Genomic DNA, 21,561 nt, shown 5'->3' with positions numbered 1-21,561 from the left:
GAGAGAATGTGGAAACTGTCAGTGCAGATGATGTGCTTCAGATGAGATGACACGTTATGCGTTTGTTCAGTAAGTGCTAACAGATAGGGGTTTAAAACACAAGGCAGAAAGCGGGCCCCCTTGGGCTTCAACACTCTTGGCTAAGGTAAGCAAAGGCAACTGTGGGAGAAAACAGTACAATTGTTCTTTCAGGTCCTAATGAAAACACACCAGCTTTCCCCCTCAAATTCTATCTTTTTTTGCAAGTTTTAAATTCTAAGAAGCCCAAAACCAATTTCGAAAAGTTTCGGTTGGCCACTAACCACCAGGAAGATGCCGATCCGTCTTAAGTGCAACTGTGGAATGACTGACTTAGAGACGAAGATGAGGAAGGCAAAGATGAAGACAAAGGCCAAGAAGAGGGCAGTAACAACTTGGGTCCTCTTGACCCCATTTCATATATACTGTGTGTGTGTGTGGGGGGGGGGTGGGTGTGGGTGGGTGCACGTGTGTGTTGGCAGGTAATAAACAAACAAAAAACCAAATGCCACAAAAATGCCCAAAAAAAGAAGTGAATGAGCAGTTATCAGAGGACCCACGAATAGCAGAAATGTCATTTTCGATGATTTTTAGATGGTTCCCTAATACTGCCAACTCTCCATCACTCATGGCCACTCCTGAGAGCGGTATCCAGCTCTCCTGTTCCCACACTTTGCTCTCCTGTCCCCACACTGGCAGCTCTTCCTCCTCATTCCCTGATCACTGGCATGGCCTTTATCTGTGAGGCCCATAGCTGCCCCTCCCCCTTCCTAGCCAGCCACAGGCTGCATGTGTTCAATTTTCTCCTTCTCCATTCCTTATATATGTGTGTGCATGAGAGACACACACGCCTCACACACACACAGGTACACAGATAGCAGTACCATTATATTATATTAAGTAGTGTTGCTCTGAAGAACTTTTCATGGAAATTTACCATGCTAAATTGGGGCAAAAGAACTCTTTCTTGTGCAAGAAAAGTACAAGATTTTTCAAACATTATGACATGTATTTTAAAATCAAAAATCATACAGACTTTTAAAAGTGGTACTTATGACCCATCCACGGCACAAGTACATTGAAGAAAAAAGAATGTATTACTACATCTTACTGTGTGCTGAAGGACCCAGAAATGAGAGGCAAATGAAGTGTCTTTGTCCTCAGAAAGGAAATGGTTGCCCCTGAGCAATTTCATCAACATAAATGGCAGAAAATACATTATTGTGTGGCCTTTTAAGATGACAACTTGAATAAATAAGCCAGAATGTTACAGCATCATATACTCATAAAACCATGGTTTTCCCCATGGAAACAATAAATAAGTCCACCATTACTGTAGTCTTGAAAAGATTGTGTGATGTATTCTGGTCCTTGGAATCTCTTTATCTTAGAAGCTAGGAGTCTACTCTAATAGACCATTGGGCATAGAAAATTAATGTGAATATCGGTAGTGATAACCGATTTTTCTGTGTATTTCCATGATCCGCTGCTTGGGTCAAAGCAACCCTAGGATCTTTTTCTCTTTCTGCTGACACAGCAAAGTCCTTTGTTCCAATTAAATCAGAAAATCTACAGCATTCATGTCAACAGTGTTCAACATTTGGAAAAGACTTCACTTTATAGCCTTAAATTAAAATACTAAACTGTTTAAGTAAGGGCACAGTAAGAGCTCACCCACGACTTACCCTTTGATCTCCTCCTATCCCCGGAACTCGAATTATTCCTATCACCTTAAAAATGAAGAAAAATTAACTAATTTGCTCTGAGTGTAACATTAAGGATATAAAATACTCACTTTTTAAAACAGCACTGTGGTGTTTTGTACCATCTAGCTGAATGCTAGGACTGTGGCTGTGTTTTGTACCACGCAGCTAAGTGGCTAGAATGCAGTGGTTGTACTTTATAGCACCAGCCTGAATAGCCAGGATTAGAAGCAAGTGTACTGGAAAAGCACTGGCAACTGTAAAAGCACCAGAAACCAGGCTCCTTGGCATCCTTTATTTCCCAAATGCAGGCATTAAACGAACAAAAGAGGCCACCAATCTCTAACTGGTTGTCCTATAGTGACTTACCATATCTTTGCCCCAAGGAAATAATACAGTGAATGAATCCAAAATCTTCCCACGGGATTCTGCTCGCCTTTCCAAAACTGATGTTCCTCGAAGCTGCCACTACTCATACCTTACTGCTCTTCTGTCCCCACACCCCGTAAATCAAGCCCGACTCCTTCCTGTAAAGACTCAAACCCGCCCTTGCTGGCAGTTCTCTGGTGGCAGTTAAGATCTACTGGGCACCTACCGTGTGTGACAAAGGGCCTTCCCGAACACTAAGAGATGGGTGTTTTTACAGATGAGTGGGCAAAGTGTGCAGATGCCGAATTCTAACACATCTGGAGCAGACACAACGCCATGTCTGAACCAGGCTTCCTCCCCTGCTGCCACCAGTAACTGCTCTGCTCTTCCTTAAGTCTCCTCAGCCCAGTGCACCTGGACACACTGGTCTCTCTCCATGGGCGCAGTGAGGTTATGCAGGGACCCTGCAATCTGCCACCTCACTGCCATCTAGTCACTACCTGCACCTTCTAGGGCAACACCAAAGCTCCTCACCAGCAGCCTCCCAGACAGACCAGGACTCTTCTTCAGGGAGAGTCCAGATGACTGCTAGGGTTGACTAAACTAGAAGCAGGTTTTCAAGACTCCGGTACACAGACTGCCAGTGGTTTCTGCGGTGCACAGTGTAAGGAGGCTGCCTAGCGGGGAGCTAACTCATGCCACCAACCTGCCCTCTGAGTATTGTTTTCTCTTCATAGGTTAGAGCTGTTGTCAGCTCTGGTCAGAGAAGCTTTTCTGTGCAGTGGGCAGTGCACTAACATAGAGCCATGATGGGTGCGCTCGCTGAATAAAGGGCTGTTGGGAACTCATCTCTAAAGAGACAGCTATACCAAGCCCTCATGGCTCAGGGTGCACCACAGCAGGGGCAAAGAGGATATCAGAGCCAGGGGCTGGAGAGATGGCTCTTCCAAGACCCCAGATTCAATACCCAGGCTCACATAGCAGCTCACAACCATCTGTAACTCCAGGCCCTGGGGAATCTGATGCCCTCTTCTGGCCTCCATGGGTACTGCAGGCAAGTGCTGTTCATACATTCACAAAACACTCATTCAAATCAAAACAAATGAATTCTTAAAAAGAATATAAGAGCCAGATATGATAAGATCACACTAATAATCTCGTATGGTATAGGGAGGGATTCAAGAGACCCCAGCCCTCCGTGAAGATTTCCTGGCAGTTGGTAGTACCTGGGAAAGAGTGAGACATTGGCTTCAGTGGTACAGGTAAGGTGCCCATGCTCCAGGATACAAACCCCACCCACATTCATGTAATCAACCCTAAGCAGGCTCGTTAAGTCATACATCACACAGACATAAAACGAGCTGACTTAAATAAAAGGAAGACTGCCTGGGAAGGTGAAGAGGATCAGTGTGAGAGAAGGGACGGAAAGGAAAGGTCGATAAGATCCAAACACATCAGACATTATGTGCATGTATGCGACAATAAGGAGCCCCTTTACTGTGTGCGGTTAATGGATGTTAATGTTAAGGAAATGCTTATGCTTATGTATTTAAATGTTTTTATATTTATATGCAATTAATAAATTAAGTCCTCCGGAACAGAGGAGAAAGGATACAAAAACCTTTGATAGTCTTCATAAAACTGAAGGCAGAAAACACCACAAAAATGAGCCCACCCCTACGCCTGTGACTTCCCTCATCAGCACCCCATCTCGACATCCGCATATAAGGACAGAGGACTAGGAGAGAAGGTCCTTGAAAGGAAGGGGACTTAGGCCATATAATGGTATACACCCCATTCTTATGAACAAGTTCCTGGTTTGTAAGTTACTTGATTTCCAAGATCAAATCCCATGGTTCATTTTTAGCCATCTGAGGGCAAAATAAAGTTCCCAAATGAGGTCAAACAAAGCTGTCTCCTTAGTTAGTTCATATACAACTGAATGAAACTTTTTCTCTATCAAGGGTGGCTAGCAGCCCAGCCGCCAACACTCCATTATCGCTTCCACCTTGGAAAAACTTTTATGCAAAGGCATTTAAATCATCCCTGTTTGGTAAAGCCTTGTTTGCACAAAGGTCCTGCTGTGTTTCCAAAGTTTGATGAGCAGGGGCTGCTAGCCTCTCTGCCTCTTCTTCACTTCCTTCATACCAGTTACCAAGAAGCCACATGACAGGTTGAGACCCAAGCTCCCATCAGTGGGAGACACGGTCACCCACCGCCTGTGCTAGAAGCAAAGCTAAGAGACCTTCCTCTCGGAGGATGCTTGCTAGCTCAGTGTGGGTGGTGGCACACCCTTTCTGCAGAAAGAAACTGTGTTGCCTCTGTTTGGTTGGGGTGCTTCTTTGTACAATACACAGCCCAGTCTTTGCCAACACAGGAAACACTGATGGGTTCTGCCTCCAATGTTACAAAGATTCTGAAATGGTAAACAAGTATCCTTTTCACAATCTTTCCTGCTACACTTTTCTCCTGGGGGTTGCCTTGATGATTCCAATGTGCAAAGACCTCCAAAGACAGTGTTGTAGGTCTGCCAGGGCTCCTAAGAACAGCAAGGCTGTGATGCATTACAGACACAGCACACACAGGCTGACTCACCATGCTGAGTTCAACGCTAACGAATCAGCAATAGGCATCTATACCCAATCAAAGACAAAACACACACTTAAGACAACTCCATGTTCCCTTGACTATCTATAAAGAAATCCATAAAGAAAAACTGGGAAAATACAGAATACATTACAAAAGATTACTAATATTACCAACAAGTTGTTAAAATCAATACTGAAAAGGATGGTGGAGGAGCTCTAAGGCCCCCACCCCCTCCCTGTGGGACTACTGACAGATAAGACTGTTGGGGGAGGGGTGACTTTTTTTTTCAGTAGTGTAGCCCTGATCCAGAAAGTAATGTTGAGCAAGAAGCTAACTAAACTCAGTAACTCTCACTCTCTCTGTGTCTCTCTCTCTGTGTGTCTCTCTGTGTCTCTGTCTCTCTCTGTCTCTCTCTCTCTCTGTCTCTCTCTCTCTCTGTGTGTGTGTGTGTGTGTGTGTGTGTTACACACAGTAGGGTATTAAAGTTGGAGAGAGACATTTAGAAATATGGATTTCAGCAGCAGAGTAGGAAAATGGGTGATGAACTCAGCTAAAATCCACTCTAGAAATGATGAACCTATCAAACATGTTTTAAAATAAGCAGAGGATTTAACAGCTAAGGCAAAGGTCCCTGGCCCAAAGCCACGGAACATAACACAGGGTCCAGAGGTGTTAATTCCTTAACACAAAAGCACAAAGCACCTGTCTCAAACGCTATTCTCTCAGCAACTACCCCTAGTCAGGAACACGTTTCCTTAGAAGATGAATTTTTTGGTACAACTTTTATGTTGTTATTTTTACGTGTTTTATATATGGTTGCTGCATATCTGCTGAAACTATTTTAGTCTGTCCTCCCATTATTTATTCCCATTCAGATGAAAATTTAAATAAGAACTATCTTCCCATTCATCAAGATTGCTTTGGATTTATTTATGGTACAGCACAGACAAGCTTCTGGGAACAAGAACTCAAAAACCATTATAGTTTCTATTAATAATTATAGTTACTAATTGCTATGAGAACTTTTGAGATACGCTAACATATAGTTAAAGTAAGGCCAGCCCAAAAGCTGCTATAAATAGCCTTGCATGGTCTCACAGAAGTCATGAGAATTTTGTACTATGGAGGGTGGGAAAGTGGAAATGTGATTTTCAGATTTGTTAAGCATTGCTACCATCCATCCAACAGCCAAAGTCACAAACTGTACACTCACTTCCATCTTTATAAACGATCTGTTTAATTACTTTTTTGCAATTATCACATTCAGACAATTATAACTCTTAAGGGAATCCCACACATGATTTTTGTTCAATGACATGTCTGACACTATAGAAAGAGAAATAATGCTTTGATTTCCTTTGGCTAATGGAAATCTGAGCCCTGGGAAAGGAAGAGCCTGCCTCAGGTCATCTGGCCAGGGGGCGCTCACCAAGGTTAGAACAGACTATGGCTGGAATTTCTGAGAGCAAGCACTAAGCTATCCTGGGAGATGCATGCTAACCACGAGACTTGCAAACTTAAAATACCTCAGGTAGTAGGATCCTACCACACTTTAGGAGAGAGATGGAGCCCTCGAGATTTGTGTGGACGACAGATGAGAAAAAGGACAAAATAGGATATCAGAAAAGGAACTGGAGCCAGGTGCCACCAAGTCCTGTAGGCCACAGAATGGGTTTTCCACTTTTTTCTCTAGGAGACGAAGGAACAAAAAATACAGGTAAAATTATTCAAATTCTGGCCGCTTTGTTGGTGGCAATGAAAACAGAAAGGAATGCTGGGTAAGAAGCCAGGGCTGTCTGAGGTAGACGGTACGCAGCAGAGAACAGCACCAGCCTGGTCCTAGCTAGATGCCCAAACCTCTGAGTGCAAGGCTGAGGCAAGGAGGGTGAGGAGAAGCTGGCTGTGCTAGGCAAGAGCAGATCCAAAGGGTTGTAACAGACAGCCGCAAAGCCTCAGAGTGGGGATCAGATGTGGGCCACTAGACAACGATGAAGAGGGCTGGCTGTCTCCAGAGAGCAAGCTGACATGTGGAGAGCTGGGGAAGACTCCAGAAGGAGCTTGTGAAGGGATGTCATGATGAAGAGGCACAGGAAGCTCTGGGCAGACAGCCAAGTGCAGACATTAAGTCAGCAGTAACAAGCAGTAAGCGGAGGACGCTTGTTTGGGAGTTAACAGTGTGGAGATGGCACTTAAAGTGTTAGGACAGATGACATCGCTGGGGAGAAAAGGGCAGATAAAGAGAGAAAGCAGCAAAGACAACCCTGGGTCCCCTGACTCTGCAGTCAGGCAGGCAGGGACAAAGTCAGAGCCTCAGCAGTCCATTGAGAACGTGTCAGAGAAAAAAAAGGATGATCCACTGTGACAAGCTAAGCCTTGGTCCTGAAGGAAGCCTTGTGGCATTTCGTAGCGAACGCTGAGATGGCTTTCTGATAGTGCCACTGAAGGCAGAGCCGTGTGCACTCTCATAAACCCCTGAAGGAAGCTGAGAGCAAGAACCCTGGTGGTCTAGTGAGGAGCAGTCAGCAGAAGCCAGAAGGCTGGCCCTGCAAGACAGGCAATCAGACTGCACGGTTAACTTTCAAAAGACCCAGACATTGGCGCAAACCTGCAAAGCCAAATAAATCACCTTTCGCTGGGTCATGTGTATAACAGGAGAGCATCTCCGCCCTGCCCCAGGAAGCCCATTCTGATTTGTGCAGTCAGGAATGTGAATGTAAAACTCAACACACATGAAAGGGAAGGGAGGAGAGGGCTCACGCTAACCCCAGGTGCCATCAGCAGCATCCTCAACAGACATCTGAGACAGTCTCACGATTTCCAAGTGTGGGGCTTGTGCTTTCCTTCCGGACACCATCTACCTTCAGTTTGTTAGTTTTAGTTCAAGTTAGACATGGTTGATCTCCGCTTTCAACTGGGCAGGCATCCTTTCCTCTCTGAACCACACAGCCCTATGCCAGCTGATAAAGGTCAAAGGTTAGATACTTAATACTAAAACCTATACATTCTGGGAGGTAACTTTTTCCTTTACATTCTTTTTACTTACTGAAAAGATTTGTTCATCTTAAATTAGCCAAGATAATGGAGGTCCTTTCTGAGGTTTTGGTTTGGTTTGGTTTGGTTTGGTTTGTTTTTCTGGTAGATGTCTATTTTGCAGGCTAGCGACCAAGGTCAAATCCTGTGCATCTGAGGCAAGCGTTCTACCACTGGGCTATAGTCCCAACCCTTGACATGTTTTAAATTTCATAGCAGATATATAATATATTCCTAATAATGGTAAGTATGCATGCAGTAAGTCTTGTTTACTTCTTTTAAGTAAGGTCTTACCCTGTAGCCCATGCTGACTTTGAACATTCACATCTCCTCCCTCAGATCTGGGTCCTACTCCCCACCACCAGATTATGGGTGTGTGTCATTATGTCTGTCCATTATGTCTGTCCTTACAGCCAGCATCTTGAACTTAATCCTATCTGGCTGGCAGTTGAGCCCCTCCCCAGCCTCGGGTAATACCCACACCTCATCCGACTTCTGAGATTAACATTTTGAATTCCAAGTTTGTCTCCCAGCTTATTCCAAGTAGCATAATGTTCCCCAAGTCCACACATATTATAAATAATTAGATATTCTTTCAAAAAAGCTGAACATTTTTCCATTAGTTGCCAACTGATCCTGCACCTTGTCTAAGATTTGCTGTCTTACACGTGGACAAGGATTCCTTGCTGTCCGTCATGCTGTAGAAATGCTTGGGAATAACTGGTTATCTGGAGACAGAAACTCCTCAGCTAGGAGATCAGCTCTAGAGGCGCTAAGTATTTTAACAAATGGAGATTTTGCTGTCAACCATGTTTGTATTTTTGTTTTGATAAATACAGATGGCTACCTTCTGGGTACTCATTAGTGATACCAATCTTAAATGTTCATTTACTCTAGTTTCCTACATGTTTAAAATAGTTCACAGCCAAGTGTCTGTCTGAGGGTTTGTCAACAGTCTGGAATAAGCCTTTTTAGTTAAAGGAAAAATTCTAAAGATATTAACCCTTCTATTAGGTCAGAAATTCTGATAAGCCATGCTGTGACTTCCTTCCCTGCCTACTAGGAAGCTCACAGACTAAAACCATCAGAAACTACCAGCAGGTCTTGAGTGTCAGGCTTGAGAAAAGACACTTATGCATGGAACACTTCCATTCTTTATGACATTTTAATAAAGGTGATTACTGGCTTTTCAGTTATTGGAGTTTAATGAGGTCAGTTTTTCCCTCCTAGGGAACGCAAGAATGGACGCTGGACCATCTGCCGCCCTGTATATCCCACAAGAGGTACCCCAAGACAGAGCAGACCCTCCACGTTTTGACTTCACTTACACCTGGATGTCAGCCCAAGTCTGATGTCCATCTCTAGGATAAAGGGTTGACAATGGTGATCAGGACATGTGTGTATTAAAGGAGTCTGAGGCAGAGCACTTCTGCTCAGCAGACACAGAGCTCTGTGGACCTGTCTGGCTCACCTCACGCCGCCCCACTGGAATCTGGAGCTGAGCTCTGACTTCATCAGAAGGTGAAATTTTTGGAGGCAAGGATGAAAAGATTCATGTATAAAAATATATCTACAAAGTTAAGTACAAAGCAAATGTTATTCCACTGGTTCTTCCGATGCTCTAGGAGCTGGACTTGAAATGAAAGGCTGACACTGTAGAGCCAGTGTTGACTATATTGCCAACAAGGACCCCCGTGTGTGTCATGCCGGTCTGTCTCACAGGCTAAGTAACACACATAGAACTTCCTAAAGAAAGAACTGTATCACAGATGTAAATGTAGATGTAACTGTTGCCTCATAGGCTTACTACTGAATAAGCTCACCCTTTCTAGCTCTCTCTGAACTCCGGCTGGCTGGTTCAACTCAACTGTTCTGGCTCAATCAAGCTGACTGATTCAATCTGGCCTCTCTCGGCTTCTCACCGAATTGCTCTGCTTGGCCTCTAACTAACCCTGGCAGTGTGTTCTAACCTTTTGGCTCCTTCATATTCTCTGGTTTCAACTGCCTCCGCATGAACTCACAGAGGACCTCAACTCCACTTTCCTCAAACTGAACTGTACCAAACTGAACTGAACTGAACTCCACTGCATTGTCTGAATTTAACCGAACTGCCCTCAAAGGTTAGGGATTAAAGGTGTGCACTAAGGGTGTGTCTACATTCCAGCCAGATGATATAGACCTAGAAGGTTTTTGGATAATGATCCCTTGCCAGAACAAGGATATGGCTACATTAAAATTCCTCCATATTCAACCAAAATATCCTTAAAATTCTGTCTCCACCTAAACTTTTAATATTCTTCAGATATTCAGATAGTATCAGTGAAGCAAAAGTTTTACCAAAAAGTTAAATTTTCTAAAGTGTTAAAATTTTCAATACTTTTTATCAGCACATTTTGAAGGCATGTTAACTCTTTGGGGCCACATATGCCAGATGGAGCCTTTCCTCATGCGTTGGCAGGACTTGGGGGAAATTCCAGCCATGTTTAATGATGGTTAGCTTTCTGGTTTGATTTTGCAATCTTTATTTACTGACTTTATTCTGAAATAACAAAATTGGCTTCCAACTCTTAGTTTTCTTTTTTTAAAAATGACTTTAATTCCTTCTGTATTTTCTCTTTCATAAGAGAAACATCATTTCCAAAACTAAATGCATGAAGGTTCTAGATGGACCAAGAACTATTAATAATAGCATCTAAGTCAACACAAAATATTTACTCCTCAGTGACTCAGCTCTGCTTCCATGAGAGGAAAGTGCAAGATGTCCTGGTAAAACCACACAGCAAACGTAGTGTCTGGCACATATCAACTGCTACTTTAGTTCTGTTACTACTTTATTACTATTAGTAGTAGTAGTAGTAGTAGTAGTAGTAGTAGTAGTGGTGGTGGTAGTGGTGGTGGTAGTGGTAGTGGTAGTAGTAGTAATTATTTAGAAATTTCTTAAGAGTTTTGTTTTTCCAAATATTATCAGTGCCTGGAATGAGAACAGAAAACCATTTCTCTTTTTTCTAGTATTTTATTTTATTTTTAATTGTGTCTGTGTGTCTGTGTGTGGGTATGTGGACACGAGTCTCAAGTAAGATACATGCAAAGACCAGAGCGTGCTCTCCCCGGAGCTGGGGCTATGCTCAGGTTTGTGCAGCTGAGGGATAAACCTGAGCATCCATCCTCTGTAAGCACAGTGTGTTCTCTCATCTGCTGAGCTGTCTCTTCAGACCTACAATCCTTTTTCATATCATTTTTCCTAGGAACTGAGGACCAACTGATTTCCTCCTAGTTCCCACCACAACCAGTGGACACAACATAAATCATGTTTTGCAGGATGAAAATACAGGAAGTGTTTATGCAGGAAAAGGAAGTGTAAAAAGTACTGGATCTGATCATAGGATTTCTCAGCATTCACAGCAAAGGTTCCTGAACCAAACGGGAGACTGCGTGTCCCTGAAGGTAGGGCAGGAATATCTGTTTCCTCTGTGAGTATGGAATAAACCAGAGAAATGGCAGGCTTGGATTAGGTCCTGGAGGCTGAGCCAGCCATAACAAACAAGGTTAAAGTTGAGGCAGAACTCACATTTACAAGTATGTCATATGTCTAACTGTATTTTAAATGTCAGCAGGATGTACCTATGGTGACACTGCACTTTAGAGAGATCGGAAAGCCAGGAAACAGAGTTCAGTGAAAGAAACTTACAACATAAATTGATGGTAAATAAGAAATTCCAGAAATTGGGGGTCAGGCAAAGGTTACTTTCCCAAAGTATAAGTGACATTAACATAGCATGCACATTCTTTGAAACCTGCAGAAATAGTGTATTTTCGGAAATATTCTGAACGCACACTGTTCCATGAGGTTACCAAAAGTAAACATATGAGAGGATCAGGCTGTTCCGAGTTTAATACAAGAAGCATAAGCCACCGATGAAAGAAGAGTTATTTCTTGTAACAGAAGCAATCTAAACATTATTTCAGGGCTGGTATAAACAAGAACATGAGAGAATTATTAGCAATGGCCTTGAGATAATATTGCTGAACCCAGACACAACCAGAATAAATGGTTAAACACCTGTTGAGTCATGGTCAAGATCCCCTTCATCAATTTTATCAAAAACTTCCTAGAGACCCCACTGGTTTCCCATCAGTGAACTAGACTATTCTACAGAGCGACTTGAGAGACATTTTTAACCAGACACAGAGTTCACCAGAACAAAATGAAAGGGAGGTCTAATGAAAATAATAAACAGATACCACCATCGTGGCATTACAGGGTGGAAAACCAGGACTCTCTTCCTCCAGGACAGTCTACTGAGGAAGATTCCAACCCCACCGGCTGACAGGAGTGGGTTAGGATCTGATATATTGTGGAATCTGCACTGAGGCCATCTAGCCCCATACTTCTCTCCAATCATGACCATGACATAAGAAGACACTGGAGAAGCCAGGGCCTTCCCGGAGAGAGTGTTAAATGTACTCCCCTTCCAATTTACCGCTGGACTACTGTGAACTTAACTTTCTCCACCCAACCTCTGATCTAAAAACTCTAGTTCAAAAATCAGTATCTTTCTGTTCTAATCCAGCAGAAACAGATTTACATTTTAAGATTACTTTACATAAGGTTATAAATAGAATTTGATAAAAACTGGTGTCTTTATTCCTAGGCCACCACCAAGACACACGCCTATTTTGTGAGTGTTAGCCTAACTATGAGCAAGCATTATTCAGGAATAGTAAGGTTTTAGTCGGAATTCACTAAACCAACAAAATTTCCGTTGGACCAAAGCTATACCATCAGCTTCCTTATAAATGTAGGGTAGTCATGCACTAACTTGGGATGGGAAGGCCATGTTCATCATGCCTACTTGGTAAGGAGTAGAATTTCCTTTGAATTCTGTGACTACCCTCAATATGTCCAACTCAGAATTTTCCTTAAGGAGAGACATGCATTAGCAAAACAAAATTGGATATGCATGGATGAACAACTCTTAACTATTGCTGTTCCTCGCATATAGGGTAAGCATGCCAGGTGCTAAAACTGCTAGCAGTAATACCTACCATGTGTTTTTAAAACAGCTGCAATTCTGAAATAAGGCTAGATTCACTCCTACATTAGAAATGGGGACTAGGGCTGGGGTGTAACTTGGCACCAGAGGGTCTACCTGCCTTTGCTTCTGATTCTGCAGGTTGACCAGAGGGAGAAGGGCAGTTCACGCAGAATTAAATAACTATAGGCTCGCAAACTCTGTGAGGTTGATAGCGTGTAAAAGGGAGCTACTTCTCTACTGGGAACAAACAACCAGCAGTTTAAAAAATTACACCATAACGCGTGTGAATGTCATGAAAATATTTGATATTCTAAGGCATCACGCACCCACTTTAGTTACCGCAAACAGTCAATGACTATAACTTTCAATGTAAATGTCACATTATACATTTTACTTAGAGCACACAAACAGATAATTCATGGGGAGGGGGGATTTGAAGAGGAGAAAGAGAATACAAAAAGGCAGTTCTAAGGAGAAAAAAGAAAGAAGGGGAAACAGGAGGCTGTAATGGGAAGAAGAAAGGCAAGAGGGAACTGGCAAGAGAAACCAGGGAGCAGAGCAGGCGAGAACCAGTCTGAAGGGAAACACTACTTTATAAACTGCATCATGACTTGAGTCCCTCAACTTGTGGACAGCAGTCCCCACTGATAATCGGAGCTGTTTCAAACCTCTGCCAGCTTAGCAGATTAAAAGAATTTCCTTAATCGATAGAACTTAATTTAAAAAAAAAGCTTTGTCTAAAGAAAGCTGATTTAGCATTAAAGATATACTAGAGTTTTAAATGTTCTCCTGGGTAGAACCTTGTACCCTCAAACAGTTTTCTACAGTTGAATCCTAAGATATAGATCTTAAAGGAAAAAATATATGTACAGTCTTCAAGAAGCTCATATTTTCAAAAAAAAATTTATCAAGCAGCATGCAGAAAATGCTTTCAAGAACCTCTCCCTCTGAGGATCTGGCCCAGGTGTGGACTGCTCCTCTCCAAACCACCTCCCAAAGACAGGGCTTCTTGGGGAACGGCCTACGGGCAGACTTTTTTTTTTTTTTTTTTTGAAATCAGGCACTATCTTTATTTTTTGATATTTTATTTTTATTTTAAATTATACGTCATCGGGGTTGGGGGGCATGCATGTGACTGCAGGTGCGTCCAGCCCTGCTTGCCAGCTTCTCCTGGAGCTAGAGAGGCGGTGAGCCCTTGATGTAGGTGCTGGGAACTGAACTCAGGCTCTCTGCAGTCTGGACCCTTAACTTCTGCAGCGCTTGGTCTTTAAAAATCTATCTAAATTTCTAAAATATGCAATGTGCTCTATAAACTTTTTTATTCTTGTGTAAAATGGATGAGATTGAAATTATATTTTGGGTTGAAATTATATTTAAGTTTGATTACTTTATTAATGAGTCTAAGATCAGGTGATACAGATTAATGTCTCCATTTAAATTAAAACTTTGATCAATTGCTTTCCTTTACTACATGCTTTATGTCAGTCATGGGACTTGAGCATGCGCCTTTCTCCCTGCGCACAGGCCTTCACCAGACTCAGCCTTAACACACCGCACCCTCTTTCTTTTCTGGACTAAGTGGACAGAAGCCCAATTATTCTGTTTCTGCAAAATATATGGGCCTTTACAAATCTTTTAAATTCCAAATGTTCCCAAAATACTGGTCACTCAAGTCCTGATTTTCAGATGTGAGGCTTCTCTGGAGTAAAAGGTTGTATCTCAGCAACTAGGTGGGAAGATTAAAGACATAATGAGTCCAATTAATTATAATTAACCACTATCCAAAATGGCAATACAGATTATCAGAATAAAATTGTGGTCTAATGTAATCTTTCCAAAGTAACTGGTGAGGCTTACGGATGATCCTATGAAGCGGGGCAACTCTCAAGAATAGGAAAAGAAATTTTAAAAAAAAATCACTTTTAAATGTTTTAACTATATCAGTCAGTGGAAAGTTTGGAATCAACTTGTACTTATTTGAGAAACCTGTTAAAATATCCAACATCCTCTTAAAGACAAAAAAGACATTTTTATTGGAGTAAGGCAGTTTGTGACTAGAGAGGTACAGGTGTCTTTTATTTTTAACATCTAAATAAAATAGTCATTCAAAATAAACATTCACAAAAATGAAGGGAATTATTCTAAGTAAGTAAGTTCCAGTACTCTGGTGCTATGAATGAACTGGAGTTCTGCCCAAATGAGATGCTTTAGATTATCATTCCAAACACCTGGGGGTTTTTTTTTTCAGCTTGAGACTAGAATTAAAACGTACAGAATATAAATTGCACAAAGCAGGATTTATATGATTTCAAAAAAATGAACCACATCAGTAAAATATACGTGGATTGAACCATAGAGAGTGAGATAAAATATGTAACAAGTAAAGCAGAACGCTCTAAAACATCCTATTTGCATAGACATATGTGTGAAGGACACAGGTGCATTTCACTTAGAAATTGCATGTGATGAATGAGTTTAACAGTTTAAATGTGCTGATTCCAGGCTCTAAAACATAACAAGGAAAAATGGCCACACACCAATCAACAATAGTTATATTAGCAATCAGAAATTACTTTCATTCAAATAGTAACATTGTTCTCTTAAAGGGAACTAAGTCTTGGTGTATTTTCAAAATATGTCTAAGAAAGGCTATATTCTGTACTTGAAAGGCCACTACATTATGCTTTCTTTGGAAAAAAAAAATTGGCCAGGCGATGGTGGCACACGCCTATGATCCCAGCCCTCTGGGAGGCAGAGGCAGGTGGATTTCTGAGTTCGAGGCCAGCCTGGTCTACAGAGTGAGCTCCAGGACATCCAGGGCTACACAGAGAAACCCTGTCTCGAAAACACCAAATCCCCCCCCCCAAAAAAAAGAATAGCAACCAGTTGATTGCTGAGCACATTTACCTACAAAAATAGTAACTTTAATTATTACAACAAAGCAGCCTTAGGACATCGCCCTAATTATACCTTTTCAAGGGGAATGTTCAGGCTGGGCCTTGGAAATTGATTCTCCTGCCTTCCCAACAATATTGCTTGTGAAAAAATTATGGAGTAGAAAAATGGAATAAAAAAACCATGGATAGTGATGTTGAGTCAACAGAATGCAGAAAAACGCTCCTCTCCATCATCACCAATCTGAGTTTACTGTACATAAGTTCTTATTGCCAGCTTTCCTTCAGTCGCTGTTTCTGAGCCTATTTCTCATGGCTAATGAAATACTCCTCTGCTTTATGCCACCAAAACAACAGGGATTCCATTTCTGTATCATGGTAAATTGCCTTCTGAAAACTGAAGTATTAGGGCCGGCTCGTTTCCGCTCTACAATGCTCTCAGAGAACACCTAGCTTCACAATGGTGACTGCGTAAAGTCTGTTACGCGGCGGGCAGGTTCTTATCTGGCATGCATTCCAAGATGTCAAAAAGGCCTCCAGCCCCAAAGCAAATTATCTGCTTTCCCAGAGATATCAGCTGTCCTAAGAGGAATAAACATCTTTCTGAAGTTTTAAGTAAAACTGAAAGAATTTAACATTCACAATTCTCTGTAAATTAACTGGATGACAGGAAGGGGGGGTTATGAACACACGGTAATTATACATCTCCCGTTGTTTGTGAGGAAGAGGTATGACCACAGGGAGCAGGGTACAGACTTCAGCTCAGCCCTCGCAGGCCCTCGCAGGTCTCACAGAACTGAGCTGATCCCTAGAAGAAACAGAGCATCCCTGGGCGTGGCAGGGAAGAGAGACAGCTTTGTGACTGGACCACCTAGACTCTCATTTCCTCTTCCAATTGTTTGGGAATTCCTACCAAAAAAAAGTCTCAGATTTGAAGTCCCATTGGGAAGTGGAACATATCTTTAGACTTGTACTTCCCCCAAAGGAGAAATTCTAGAAAACTAAAGCATTCAAATTCCGAGGCCTTTCTAATTCAACACTAAGTACATGGTACCTTTTTGCTCAACTATGTCCTGGGGTGTATCCCTGAGAAGAGATCATCGTTTGTCTGTGACTAACAATGACATAAAGAGCCTTCCTTATCTAACAGAATTTAAAACACATAGGAAGGCGATACTGCTGCCACCCTTTGTTAGGAGACAAGCTCATTAGATGAACAGATTTACTACTTACTGTTGGAAATCCTGACATTTCTGTCACAGGCTTAGACTCTTTAGCACTGTTACACTGCCTTCGTTTCAGCAAAGGCTTTCAACAGAGATCTTTAAATAAATATAATTCATACAAGAAGGTGTAACTTTGGACCATTTGTATTATACACTGCCACACACCGCAAGCCTCAGCTGACACCTCCATTAGCAGCCTGTGGTGGGTGCCCTTCTACTCGCCAGCTCTGTCTCTTTAGGGGGAAAGGAAAAGGAAAAAACCCTCAAAACTACCAGCTCTCCACCCAATGCCATTCATCCAAATCCCTGAGCTCAGTGGAAATCTAAGACAAACTCGTTTTATCTGACATTAAGTGCTGCATTTAAAAGATTTAGAAGGCTAGAAAGCAATTCTCAAGCCAATATTTTACAGATTTCCTCACATAAGTAGGCTTTTTGGCCAAATGACCTCCTACTTTCAACATTCATCAAAGTGAGTCAACCACAAATGTATTTATTATGTTTTCCTACAGTGAGTCAATTCCTACAGATGCTATTTTTTTCATTTCCAAAGGTTTAATAATTAAAAAACCAGCCACATATATGCATAGTTTCAGTTTTAAGCATTTCTCCTACCTGTAGAGCATTTTATAGAAAAAAACACTGAAAGCCTAGAGGTATGTAGCTGGTTCCCAAAGCTAAAACTTTGATACAGTATTTAATAAGAATTTAAAATGTCATTACTCTAATAATTTGACCTTTCAAGTTGCATGGTAAAATCCATCCATCTTTTCTGGTGGCATAAAAGAGGTTCTGGGGACCTGTCCCCTACAATGTCCACTCTGAAATAATGCATTCTCCTCTCTTCAGGTTCAGTGACATGATTACAGTTAGGCCATGGCTCATCTGCTAACTTTACGGCAAAAACAAAAGCTGCAGATGGGTATTCTTCGTCATTTTTTCCTTCTTGGCTGGTGCTGCACAAAGGCTCTGCACAGTGGGGGATGATACACTCTGTCATCAGAGAAAGACGCCCATCACACCTAGACGGAAGCACCTTTTAGACCAGCCTCCACTCACTGACTCGCAGCCCTCACAGAGAAAGGGCTAGCATCTGCTAAGGGGCACCCCAAGTGACAACTGGCTCAACCAGTCTGTGAGTTAGGTCTGGCTTGTTATCATACTGGCTGTTCCTTCCACTTCAAAGATTTCCATGACCTCAGAAAAAATTCACCAGATAACTCTTGGGAAGGAACGCACACAGGCAAGCCCTTTTATTTAAAAGACTAATTACAGGAATTAATTCCCTAGAATTAAATTATAAAATTCCAGGAACAAGGCTACCACCACTCCACGAGAAACTTGTTAAAGCACTGGTCTAAATATCCAGGATGAACATGTTCAGTCAAAGTATTTGGAGGTGGATGGGAAGGTTTTATTGAAACAGGAAAGTCTGAAGCATTTTTGTAAAATTTTCACTTCCAGATCTATGTGAAATGCCAACCGCCTGTACAGTCAGACCTTCTGCTCTGTCAATACCTGTAGTCTATTACAGACAGACAGCGTCTGTGGGATGGCGTCAGTTCCCTCAATGATACTTTATTTCATTGGGTATAAATATTTTGTGGAAATTTTCCAATTTAACATTTTCTATCATTGTTTAAGAAGTCCCAGTATGAAGACAGAAAGTATACATGTTTAATCTCCCCACATATTCCACTTGATTAAAAGTATATGTACTACACTAAATTGCACTTCTCGTAGCTAATTTTTATTTTTGAGTAATGTTTTAACCTCGATGGAGGACCGCATAATACATTAAGTTACTCTTCTTGTTGCTAAATTTCAATTTTTGAGTTATGTTTAACCTCGCGGAAGGACTGCATACTGATTCCTTTGGCGAGAGATCGGCCTTTTTTTTTTTTTTTTTTTTTTTTTTTTTTTTTTTTTTTTTTTTTTTTTTTTTTTTGGTTGGTTGGGTACCTTGTAGCTCCTACCAGGGACTTAAAGCTGTGCAGCTCCGAGTCATTAGTAAGCATCACCCAAACAATGCTAACAACAGCATGCGCCAACCAAGCTGAAAGTATGAAGGGGATGACAGAAATCATCAATCATTGATATTTTAAACGACCCTTTAAAGAATAAAGGGCTGGAAACAGCGCTCCGTTTCTTGAGGACACCCAGTAGATCGCTAGGGACTCCAGGCTGCAGAGCAGCGGGAACTTTTAGCTGGCCGCCGGCATGGGCAGCCGCCGACCAAAGCGCTCCAATCTTTGGCAGCTGGCCTGCAAAGCCCAGTGACAACCCCAGCGCCACCTGGGGATCTACCAAGGAGGGCCCAGAACAGGACCAAAAGTCTGGTATCTAAGTACTGGGGTTAGAAAAACATGGTGCGCAGGTTAGGCAGCTGCAGGGAGTGAGGTGGGAGGAGGGGTGGGGGGAGACAGCAGTACCCAAAGCTTGTGCGACCTGTCACATAAGCTGGTTTATCCCGAAATGTCTTAGGAAGTAGTTGAAATTCCAACTCAGAACTCCATTCCCCACTTTGTTCTCCCACCCCGCACCCCCCAGGCAGCGCACCCCACTGAGGTAGGAGGTTGTCCCGGTCTCTGGCCGGTTGGCCCCTGGGAAGAAGGAAGGAAAAGGATGGAAAGATGCGCTCGCGGGCCACCGTGGCGCCGTAGGGATGTCTTGGTACCTACCATGGTATTCCTGTCCCGGTACGTAGTAGGTGGGGTTGCCTGCAATGTGCAGGGAAATGAGCACCTCGCCCTGTTCCCCATCCCCTTCCAGCTCCCCATGGTGGGTGCACAGGAAAAAGAAGGGCGAGAAGCGCGGGTAGTAGCCCGTGGCCGCGCGCGCCCTCAGCGTCGCCAGCAGCAGCAGCAGCACGGCCAGGACGAGAGTCCGCGGCGCCCAGCAGCCGCGCTCCATGCCGCCGCGCTCCGTGCCGCCCCGCGCCCCGCGCGCTCTCTCATCCACTTTCGGAGGCACCAGCAAGGAGGAGCCGCGCGCGGGGAAGGCGAGCCGGCGGCGGGCTCGAGCCGAGCGGCTCCGGGCAGCCGAGCCCGCGGGGGGAACTTGGCGGGAGACCGAGGCTCCCGAAGTTACTTTGGGCCGCTGGAGCGAGAGCGCGGGGGACCGGGGCCGCGGGCGCCGAGAGTGCGTCGTCCGCCTCCGAGCGCCGCCGCCGCCGCCGGTGTGCACGCGACGCCCCTCGGCCGGGCTTGGGAAAGCGCCCGCCCCCTCCGCACCTTCTTAAAGCCCCGGGCACCGCCCCCTATCCTCCCCCCACCCCGCCGCCACACGTGTCCCAGCCGCGCCCCCGCCCCCGCGCCCGTCCCCGCCCCCTCGAGCTCTGCCCGCACCTCCGGCAGCGCCCCGCGCACACGCGCGTCTCCCGCCCACGCCCCACTCGGCCCGGAAGGGCAGGGCTGCCCGGCTGCTGCGCGAACGATGAGCCGCTGGGGACCGACGGGCTGCCCCCGGGAACCGGAGCCCCGGGCTCACCGCTGCCTGTTCTGCCAGGACGCGCGGGGAAGCCGAGGGCGGCGGGGACCGCGCCGTTCTTTGTCTGCGCCGGTTGCTCCCCGCGCCCCTCGGGGCCCGCCGTCCCGCAGTCCCCGCGGCCAGCACTTGTTCTGGGGACCCGCCCGCCACTAACCCCGAACCGCAACGGTGCCCCCGCGCGCGCGAGCCCTTTCCAGCCAGCCAGGCCTCGCGGTCCCGCCACTGCCCCAGCCGGGGTCCTCAGTGGCAGCCAGGCTGAAAGGGAAATTGGGTGACGGTGGGAGTGCCACCCGGAGTGGTGTGGGCCAGATCGTCGGGCTTCTAGGCCGGCCTTGGGGATTCTGGTGAGGAGACCCGACAGGCGAGTTTTGGGGGCTCTGCCTTTACGCATTGCTACCGGATTTCTAAGACAGAGATGGAGGGTAGTAAATTGTAGGTCCGAGTTTATTTCTTCTACATGTCATGCATGACCACTGTCCCTGGCGTGGGGGAGGGGAAGGCATGCAGAGGAGTGGCAGCCGCGATGAAGCAGGAGGTAATGAGCTATCTCACGCAGGACTGCGGGCAAGTGAAACCATCCAGAAGCACGTTTTTTAACCGAGCACCGCTGACAGGAGCCCCAAGGCACCGAGAGAAGGGAGAACAAGCCTGCCAGGTTCTAATGCATTTCTCCAGGCTCAGCACCAAACCAGAATAAGCAAGCCTTGCTTGTAAAGAAACCAGGAACCGGTAATGTCAAAAATGGTAGTCTTTGCCTGAGTTTGAGAGAAGGGCGAAAGGAAGCAAGATGCAAAGGGAGACCTTTGTGGTCATTTCATTGCAAAGGATTTTTTTTCTCTGCCTCTTACCAAAGCATAGTTTCAGGAGATAGGAACCACCTATATGTAACACACACACATTCATACACGTGACTAACATTACACTGGAAAGTTTAAATAAATGTTTAAGTAAAGTTTAAGTAACCCATGGTTAAGTAACCCATGTATTAAGTAATACATGGCTAGCAGGTATTGAATCGGTGCAGACTTGCAGACTGTTAGACAGCACTGTCATATACAGAAGAGAAAAGGCTGATGTGAGGTCTAGTCATTCAATTACATTTTCAACTGCCTGCTATATACCAAAGGGCTGGATGCCATGCTCTGAGCTGTAGCCAACATGTGCTGGGCTACATGGAACTCGGAATCTCCTGCTGGGAGAGGGTAAA

The 21,561-nt window shown here is 44.2% G+C and overlaps 1 protein-coding gene across 1 annotated transcript in view; it reads right to left on the bottom strand.

Annotated features, from left to right (window-relative positions):
• Positions 1-20,019, bottom strand: part of Reln (reelin) — a 437,924-nt gene extending 417,905 nt beyond the window's left edge. The window contains exon 1 of the mRNA XM_052173082.1: positions 19,547-20,019. Coding sequence (XP_052029042.1) covers positions 19,547-19,778 — 232 coding nt within the window. The 5' untranslated portion in view covers positions 19,779-20,019. The remainder of the gene's footprint in view (positions 1-19,546) is intronic.
• Positions 20,020-21,561: the final 1,542 nt, after the last annotated feature.

Source organism: Apodemus sylvaticus, chromosome 2 (genome assembly GCF_947179515.1).
Source record: "Apodemus sylvaticus chromosome 2, mApoSyl1.1, whole genome shotgun sequence".
NCBI lineage: Eukaryota > Metazoa > Chordata > Mammalia > Rodentia > Muridae > Apodemus > Apodemus sylvaticus.
Note: the sequence above shows the minus strand (reverse complement) of the source record. Positions and strands in the feature narration are given on the sequence as shown.